The 10,098-nt window shown below is 41.2% G+C and overlaps 1 protein-coding gene across 3 annotated transcripts in view; it reads right to left on the bottom strand.

Moving 5' to 3' along the window:
- Window positions 1-4,682: 4,682 nt before the first annotated feature.
- KCNN2 (potassium calcium-activated channel subfamily N member 2) overlaps window positions 4,683-10,098 on the bottom strand; it is a 463,206-nt gene continuing 457,790 nt past the window's right edge. For all 3 annotated transcript variants that reach the window (XM_027076880.2, XM_053219819.1, XM_053219821.1), the window contains 2 exons: window positions 6,837-6,906; window positions 4,683-5,285 (listed from right to left, as the gene is read on the bottom strand). In XM_027076880.2, the coding sequence (XP_026932681.1) occupies window positions 4,998-5,285; window positions 6,837-6,906 (358 nt within the window). In that variant the 3' untranslated portion in view covers window positions 4,683-4,997. The remainder of the gene's footprint in view (window positions 5,286-6,836; window positions 6,907-10,098) is intronic.

The following is a 10,098-nucleotide window of genomic DNA, read 5'->3' as shown; positions in this document are numbered from 1 at the left end:
CTCAGGAATTTCTAATTACTTTTGTAAACCCTTCCCCAACCCTGCCACGTGGGGACCATGAATGCTGGGGCAGAAGAAAACCCATAACTAGAGTAAAGGCATGTCCAGGGGAAATTTTTAAAATTATTTCTAAACCTTTGAAATGGGAGGTATCTGCAAAGTTAAAATCTGTATTTTCCATTTCTGCATTCACTGACTTGAGACATACTTCATACAAGTACTAGAAAGCAGCATTTGTGGGCTGTTTTTTGGGGGTGGGTCCTTCCCTGGCCTAAGAAATTGAAAAAGAGCATGCCCATCAGGGGCTCTAGCAATAGTGTCAGTGAGATGGAGAAGTTGCTGGTGTCCTCCTGGCCCCCTGTGTATGTGTGTGTGTGTGTGTTAATTCCCAGCCTTGCAACATCTACCAGGATTCATTTGTCAAACAGTAGGTTTGATAGTATTTTCTTAGTGGATTGGCTGGACAGTTCAGTTAGAACACAAACTGTATCCGTGTGCGTTACAGATGGGAAGAAGTACGAGCATGCTCACCAGCCATAGGGTTGGGTTTGGAAAAGGAATTGAGCCTTTTGGTACAACTCTTGGGTGGACATACCATTAGAGCCCTAATCAAGTATCCCAAGTCCTCAGCACAGGGCCCAAGGACCCTCCGCATTTCTGGGTCTTATTTACCAACAGTGGATATGGCAAGAAGAGGAAAGAGTAGGTCAGACTAACAAAGACAAAGAATATGTGCCTGTTGATAGTCTACATCACATGACACAAAAAATAGCCATAGGATCAGGAAATGAATAAACAAATCCAGAGTCCAGTAACTTCCTTTAAGGATTAATGAGACAAATGGGAGAATTTATAAACTACACTGCCAGGTGTTCAAAGTTGTAAGACAGGCAGGTACTGGGGTTGATGAGCATTTGTTGCCTTTTACTGGAAATGGTAATAAAAAATGTCTACCATCATTTGGAAAAATAGATGCTAGGCTTCCTAAAGCCCTTCTGATATCTCTTTGTACATTAGTTTTGTGGCTGAGAAGAAAGAGGCTCAGCAGGATTGAGGCTATTCAAGTGCATAGAGCTAGCAAATGTCAGGACTCAGTTCTAAACCCCATTCTTTGAACCTCATGCTCTTTCCACTTCATTATTCCACCTCTCAAGACCAGGCAAAGTTGAAAAACAGTAAGTCTATAGAATTTTAATCCACCCCTTGAGATTTATATTAAACCTAACCAACAGGTTTCCCCCCCAATAACCATACTCTCTTTTCGAATATAATACCCTCCTTTTGGAACATAATTATTTGATTATTGCAGATGCTTTGGTGTGAAGGGGTTCTTGGAAAAACAATTACCAAGGGAGGAACCATGAGGGAGAAAGCTTATAAAATGTCCTAGATGAGGAAACTGGGTGGCTTTGTCAGTGGAGCGTCCGACTTTGGCTCAGGCCATGATCTCACGGTTCGTGGGTTTGAGCCCCGAGTCGGGCTCTGTGCTGACAGCTGAGAGCCTGGAGCCTGCTTCGGATTCTGTGTATGTGTGTGTGTCTCTCTCTCCCCCTCCCTATTTGTGCTCACTCTCTCTCAAAAATGAACAAATGTTTAGAAAAATAAAAAAATTCCTAGATCTATTACCTGCTATAAACTTGGTTCATCTGCATTTCTTGATAAGCATGGGATCTTCTCTGTAATGGCCAGACTGTGACACTGTGTAGAAGTAGGAGAAATTAAGAAAATTACTGAGGAAGGTGGTGCTGTGGTAATTCAAAATGATTTGTGGTAGCCATGTGTTCTTGCACTGGCTGTAGAGAAACAGGGAGACCTGGTGGTAGGCTGGTAGGTGTAACAACATACTCAATTATTGGTAGAAATTTTGAAAAACAATGTGCAAATTAGAGCAAGGCATAGATCCCCATAAAAGAGAAGCCCTCTGAGGAGCCCTGAGAGGATTCTGCCTCACGTTGAAGCCATGTGGGAAGAGACCTTGGTGATGTTGCATGAAGTAGGGTTCATTCAGCAATCGACCACAATACCTATGTAATGGATGGGTCTTCTCTGCCTCTTCCAAATTGTGGTTATTTGGTATTTTTTTAAATACACAAACAGAAGATCATATGCTTTTGTTGAATCATTACCAGTCTTCATACACAGTAAAACCTTGCTTTGCAAGCATATTCCTTCCAGAAACATGCTTATAATCCAAAGCACTTGTATGCCAAAGCACATTTCAAGAACCATTGGCTCAGTTGTGATCATGTGACATTCGGTGTCATGTACTACTCATATTGCAAGACATCGCTCATTTATCAAGTTAAAATGTATTAGAAATGTTTGCTTGCCTTGCAGAATACTCACAGAACAAGTTACTCACAATCCAAGGTTTTGTTGTACTTTGTTGTACGGGAAAAACTTGATCAAATTGGGGAACTGAAGAATGCAAACGTATAGGAGCTGCAGTTAATCAGGAAGAGGAGAACAAACACAAGGTAATGAAATCTAAAATCTAATTTCTCTCTTCTTCAACAAGAGGAACTATATGTTATTCTTTCCCTACTCTTGTCACATATTCTGGGATGGTGGTGCCAATTGGTCAATAAGATAATAAACAGTTATCTGCTATTCTGCCTTTTAGTCACAATAGAGGTAGAATAGACAAGAATTAACTGCATCAGTTGCCAGAACAAATCAATCATCTTTTCAAAATTTCTATTACATCCAGTGTCTACCACAAATATATGATCTACTCTTGTATACAACCCCGAATACCTAAAAGAAAATTTTAATTTTGTCCTTGGAATCGACATCCCTGTGAAGTGGGATTTGGGAGTTCACTGAACTCAGAAGTATGTTCCTTTAATCTGCTCTAGAAGTTTTTCTTTCTCACTTACTATTAAAAGACTTTCCTCATCCTTGATGAGGTCTTGTCCTCATCCTACATGGACATATACAAGATGTGCAAATGAGTTTCCTTTTCAGCCACTTCAGACGGGTAGTAAACTGTAAGCAATTCTCATGCAATCTAAAGGAATCATACCTTTATGTCCTTGATCTTGAATGGAAATGTTTGATTTTTGCATCAGTTATGGAGAATAAATGTGAAAGTGATTGAATTATTGAACTGTGAAAAGTGATGAAATCAATTACTCTAGTGTTTTGTGTTATAGAAGAAAAATACTTGGCATGCTAGCATCTCGCAGCCTGGTATGGTTATGGTACACCAGGCATGGTGTATGGTGTAAAATAAAGGGGGGAGAGGGCAAGAGCAGATTTCTCTGAAAATGAAGGAGTAAATTTTAGGTTTGGATCAATCCAAGCAGATTAGTTGAAGAACTTTCCAATTTGTGCCTTATTTTTGTGACGTGTTACCCCTATCACTGCTATCAGCTCTCCCTGTAGGCTCTGAAGAACACCGCCAGATGAGGGGATTCCACACTGCTATCACCTCTACAATGGTTCTCTTCAACCCAGTCGATTCTTATAGTAAATCTGGGAAGAGATGTGCTGGCCACAGCTAACTATCCCGTCCCCTTTCACTGCATCTGACTTTAAACCACCCGTGAAACAGATGTGATGAAATTCATGAAATGTACTAGGTGCTATTTACTTTGTACCAAATATGTGAGTTACAGACCCAGAGAGGGCCATTTGTAAGGTGATAAGTGACATGTTAAGAGTTAGGCTCGTTAATATACATTATACTGTTAGGAACTATGCAAACGGATGCATATATGGATATGCAGGTGTATAATCCAAACTGAGCATATCAAGGGCCTCCCATCATAAACAAACACAAGGGAAAAGATGAAATAACTAGTTGACAGCAAAAATTCTTTGGTATGAGTTCACAGTGGTATACTCTGCTCCTTTCTTTGAATGAATTTCCTGGTAAATTGGGAATAAAAATAATTCTTTTTTTTTTAACATTTATTTATTTTTGAGACAGAAACAGAGCATGAGTGGGGGAGGGGCAGAGAGAGAAGAAGACAGAATACAGAGCAGGCTCCAGGCTTTGAGCTTTTAGCACAGAGCCCGATGTGGGGCTCAGACCCACGAACCATGAGATCATGACCTGAGCCGAAGTCGGACACTTAACCAACTGAGCCAGCCAGGCACCCCAGGAATAAAAATAATTCTTGAAAGTATTTTTGCACCCCAGATCAATCGATTATCTATATATGCTTTGATATAACCGCTCCACCTTCCACATAATTTGGAAACAAATAGAATTAGTAAGGGACAAATGGAACTGTAGGGGCGCCTGGGTGGCTCAGTTAAGCATCCGACTCTTGATTTCGGCTCAGGTCATGATCTCATGGTTCTTGAGTCTCAGCCTGGCATTGGGCTCTGTGCTGACGGCCTGGAACCTGTTTGAGAGTCTCCCCCTCTCTCTGCCCCTCCCCCACTTGCATCCTCTCTGTTTCTCTCAAAATACATAAACTTAAAAAAAATGAGACACTGTAAACTCAAAAAGAATAATAAGCTGGCTGTATCAAATGAAATGTGACTATAATGTTTCATAATGGGGCAAATGTTAGCGAATAGGTTACAGAGTGATGGCAAATCGTCTTCTGACCGGCCAGACATTGGGTGATCAAAGGTATCAACACATATCAGACAATAACCAGTCATTTTAGCTTGCAAATAATGTGGGATGTGAACCTTTAGAAATGTCAAGTGACCAAACAGGTATGTGCAGAAATTAACTTTTTTTTTTATTATATATCATATAATGTAGTAGTAAAGTTTGAAGTGCATGAATAAAAAGTTAGTGAAATTACAGGAGGAACAATCTATAGAGCGATAATAGGTGCATTCCTTGTGCATCTGAAAGGAAAAGAAAAAAGAGTTTTCACTCATTTTGGCCTAAAACTTAGTGTCAGGCTCCCAGGATTCTGACATCAGAACCCGGATAACGCTGATTAGAACCATAGGGGCTTTACAATAAAAGCTAAAATATTGACCATATGATGGCAAAAAGTCTTAGTTTGTGGTTAACTGATTCTCTTCTAGCTACTCTCTGATGAAGTTGGTGGCGCTGTGGAGGAGGACCGCCGTCTCCTGGACGAGGATCGGGACCGCTCGGCGTTGTAGGTGACATGCTTGTCGTAGTTCTCCATCTGAGCCTCCAGGACATCTCTCTGCTGCTGCCTGATGGTCTGGCTGATGAGCCCAGGGAGGGCGTGGATGCTGCCAATCAAAGTCTCCAGTTTTGTTTCCACGGTAACAATCCTCTTCTCAAAGTCTTCGCTCCGCTCATTTAGGTCGGAAATCATGTCATACATGATGTTCTGGGTCTGCAAAACAGGGCGGACACGGGTAGAGCAACCAGGAACTCAAGGTTTCACGACACTTGCCCAGGAAGCAAGTGAAGAGAGAGGAAGCTGTCCTCTCTCTTCAACCCTTTGTTGAAGCTGTCTTGTTTCCCTCTAGAGGGCCGCCTGGGTAGCTCATCCGGTTAAGCGACCCACTCTTGATTTTGGGTCTGGTCATGAGCTCACGGTTTGTGAGTTCGAGCCCCGCATCGGGCTCTGTGCTGACAGCTCAGAGCCTGGAGCCTGCTTCAGATTCTGTGTCTCCCTCTCTCTCTCTCTCTCTCTGCCCCTCCCCTGCTCATGCTCTGTCTCTCTCTGTTTCTCAGAAATAAATGTTAAAAAAAAGTTTTAAAAAGCATTTGTGTTAAAAGGCTAAAAACTTCCATATATGCTAAAATACCTCTTTTGGACCTAGCTCAGGAAAATGGAAGGTCACTGATGACAAATACTCATATTTAAAAAAAATATATCTGTTTAGGGGAGCCTGAGTGGCTCAGTCGGTTAAGTGTCTGACTTCATCTCAGGGCATGATCTCATGGTTTGTGGGTTCGAGCCCCGCATCGGGCTCTGTGCTGACAGCTGAGAGCCTGGAGCCTGCTTCAGATTCTGTGTCTCCCTCTCTCTGCCCCTCCCCTGCTCACTTGCTGTCTCTCCCTTTCTGAAAAATAAATAAAACATTAAAACAAATTAAAAATATTTGTTTAAATGTTTATTTTGAGAACGACAGAGTGTGAGTGGGGGAGGGGCAGAGGGAGAAAGAGAACACACGTGAGAGAACATCTTAAGCAGGCTCCGTGCTTAGTGTGGAGCCCAACGCAGGACTCGATCCCATGAACCTTGGGATCATGTCCTGAGCTGAAATCAAGGGTCGGATGCTTAACTGACTGTGCCACCCAGACAGCCCTAAATATTCATATTTTTAAAGTGGAATTTACTTGAAAGGGACAACCAAAAATCAACCAGATAAATCTTATAAGTGTGAAAGAGGAATCTGGGAACTATGAATGTCCTTTTAAAAAGTAGTATGATTTTTTAAATAATGAAAAAAGAATCATAAATTATGAAAGCTGATTCCCTTTTTTTTAAAAGATGATGTCCATGTTCTTAAAAAACTATTTCACAGTCTTCTGAGTTGGCTTAAAAGTAAATAAAAAACAATAATTTTATCAGTGAGTCCTATGGAGCCCTGAAGGTCATGGTCAACCCCAGAATGCAATTCTCCTCTCAGAGGGAGGAGACTGAAGGACAAATATGAAACCCAATGGTATTGTCTCATATTCCATGTACATTTTCCACGGTACTTTCAAGTCACTGTAAGTAGGAGGGCTTTTAGAATGGGGTTTGAATAATTTATATAGGGAAAGAGCATGTGAAGAAAAATCTTTTAAGGTGGACCATCATGTTAGGGCTAATTGTTGGTTTGATGTGCAACACAAAGTTGGGGTATCCTCCTCCCAGTGCATGATCAGTCACCGTGCAGGGCTTCATTCCAACACACCTCACCATGAAGGCTGAGACCTCACCCATGCTTACCTTTGCTAGGTCCACCAAGGTGTTGGCTTGGTCATTCAGTTTCCTCTGCTCCATTTTTACACTTCTTAATCTAAAAGACAGAATCTCAAGTCAGAAGGGTTCCTTCCTGTCTACTGCTGTCATAACGCCTTCCAAAGAGCATGCATAAAATCGACAAGAGCAAATAACTGCATGGATAATGCCTTGAACATTTGGGGGTCAAGTTCAAACTGGTTATGTATCTGGAACAATGAGAAGCATGCTTCCCCAACACCGCAAAAAGGAAAGGAGAGAGAGAGAGAGAGAGAGAGAGGAGAGTAAGAGATGAGGTGTCCTTAGGACAACTATTTACCAGGGAGTTAAAAGTTGAATCGGGAGAGAGGCTCATAAGGACTTAACCATATGAGAAAAGCCAAAACATTCCTTAAAATCCCAGTATCATTTCAAATAGACATAGGAAGAAATAGGCAAAGCGACTAGACTTTCATCAATGTTGGAGCAGTGAGCACCTTCCTATGCCTACATGACTAGATACACAGGATAGCCCTGTTCAGTTTGAGATGGATTGGGTTAGGTATTTGAACCTGATGAAAACACAGTGATAAGTGAGATTCTTAGTAGCAAAAATAAGACTTTTATTCAACCAGCAGCAAGAGAACCCAAAACACATAAGTCTCTTATTCTTCATTGTGTTTTGCTCGACTTTTATCTTAAACTGCCATCGAATTTGAAGGGAAGCCAGGCCATTTCCTTGGGAGAATTTCCCTTAATTTTTTTCTTGTAGATAAAAGTCAACGGACAATTAAAATGTCTGACAGATGGGGTTTCTGGTTGTAAACTTACTTTTAGATGCTTTTAAATATCAGTGCATATATCTGATTGACAGTCAAAACACTGCTGTTAAAAAAAATCTTTCTTAAGGATGACTTTTACTAGTCCTTACTTTATTTGCTATAATATTTTTGAAAACATATTTATTGGGTGCTTACTCCCTACCAAGAAATTAAGATTTTCCAACAGGAGAAAAGGGGTTGTTTGTTCTTTAAGCCAACAATCCGAGCCATGCTCCAAATGAGAAGCACATTTCTCTTGGGTACTTAGTTTAAAAACAAAAAACAAAAAACAAAATCCATGCTAACCTTATTACCTGTAAATGACATGTCATTTACAGAGTATAGTGTCGATGTTGGAGAGAGTAATCTTTATAATTTCCCAATTTCAACGAAAGGTAGTTACAAAAAAAAGGAGCAAAAATTCACAGGGCAAGATTTTACTGCCAGGGAGATTTTTACAACAAATGTTCAGTAGTGCGCAGTGATTTTGTTTTGAAACTACGCTATGCAATATGTCACCAAGTCTGCTTGACAGTGAAGACAGACTTCCTTCTGCCAGTATGGGTTTAACTGACACCTGCCTATAACATGATATTTAACAATGTAAAACAGCTTAAGGTTATCACTTGCCATTGCGAGTCTGTGTTTCCCTATTAGAATGCTTGGAACTAAGTTAATTGGCTCTTTTCTACACTATTATAGAGATGGACTGGGTGTAAGTGTAAAAGGAATTTACAAACAGGTATTCGAATCTAACATGTTGTTGAGATAGGCTTCTCTAAGTACTCACAAGGATTACAATTCTTGATGTACACCTTTTAAAAACAAGTCCCCTTCCACCCCTCTCCCCCCTGCAAAAAACAAAAAACAAAAAACAACCCTTTAGACATGTGTGAGGTCATTCTACAGAAATGTACTAGAGAGAACAACAGTGTCAGATGTGGCCTCCCTTCTCCCTGGCCCTATTTGACCTTCAGTTTCTTAATGTATGAAATGAAGTGGGTTAGGATAGGATGGTATTTCTAAAGTGCTGTATTTGTACCGACAGAGGTGTTCGAGGTGGCTATGTGATACTCAAACCAGAAGACATTAAATACTAAACCAGATGGAGAGACAGTTACTCCCTTTTATCCTCTTCCAATTCTTGATTATTACAAGAAAAATGTCTCAGGCTGGTCCTCTCCTGTTTTTATCTCCCAACACCTGCTCTTCTCTCCTTTTTGAAAAGAGAGCAGGATTTCAGCTGAGCGCTTCCTGCATGCAGCAGTTCCGTGGCTAGAATTCAACGCCAGTGTTTCAAATGTTGGTGGATACCACCTCTCCCTCTCTTTGCTGGGAGCAGGAGCAGCTTTTTGTTTTTGTTTCATTTTTGTTTTTGTTGGGTTAGCCATTTTGTGATAATGATTTACACCAAGCTTTATTTTCAAATTCAAGGAATGGGACCCTTAGCACATGAATGACTCAAGTCTGGGGAACCAGATCAGAAGCCTCCAACCACTTGGGAGTGCAGGCAAGGCCCTGGAGGTTGGCAAGCCCAGTGAAAGGGCCAGTGCGTGTCCCTTAGCTGAGGTGGGTACTCTGCTCTTGAATTGCCATATATTATGTTTCTGACAGTAGAATTTTGCCCAGTTGTTGGTTTTTTTCCCACTAATCTGGAAAGCTGACATAGGGTAGCCCCCTATTGAATCAGAATCCCTTTAAGCTCCTTGAACTTAAACCATCTTGCCTTGCTGTTCCTGAGGCTGTACCCTAGAACGGGTAGAAAAAGCCTACTTAAAGCTGCAGCTGCCAGAATAAAAGGTAACATGCGTGTGTATTTTACTTTCTCCCCCCCCCCCGCCCCCCGCAAAAAAAAGAAGAATAAGGAACGTATGTTGACTTCTTCCTTGTGAACTTCACTTATCACAGGAAAGTATCATGATTTTGGATCACATTTCCATAGCAGCAATCAGACTACTGAAATTCACAAATAAAGGACCCGCTTGGATGCATGCAGCCGGTAGAAAATTCTGCAAATGTCGAGAGGAGCGGCTCACACAACTTACTTCCGAGCTCTATTTTCATTTTGTTGAAATAAAAAGACAAAACAAAAGAAAAGAAAACTGTAAAATATTCCAGAACAGAGTAACACAGTGTGGTGTTCAGTTGTGCACAGGGGGCTCGATTCATTAGCTGAGAGATCCTGTTAAGGCTCTGTAGGATCTTGGCATGGTGATCAAAGAAAAACACGGTTCGCTTATGGTATCATCCTTCATTGCTGAGACTCCCCCCTCCGTCCCGCCCCTGAAATACAGCGCTTCCTCCAGAACGAGGTTCAGAAGGAAGACCCTCTAGGAAGTCATCACGGCCTCTTTGATACACGATGTCCAAGTAAACTGTAGGAACCGTTTTGACCTAATATGAATGTCATGGGGTTAAAAGGACAGTGTTCTACATAGTAGGATGATTAT

This window comes from Acinonyx jubatus, chromosome A1, assembly GCF_027475565.1.
Source record: "Acinonyx jubatus isolate Ajub_Pintada_27869175 chromosome A1, VMU_Ajub_asm_v1.0, whole genome shotgun sequence".
Classification (NCBI taxonomy): Eukaryota; Metazoa; Chordata; class Mammalia; order Carnivora; family Felidae; genus Acinonyx; species Acinonyx jubatus.
The sequence above is the reverse complement of the archived record's forward strand: the minus strand, read 5'-3'. Positions and strand labels throughout refer to the sequence as shown.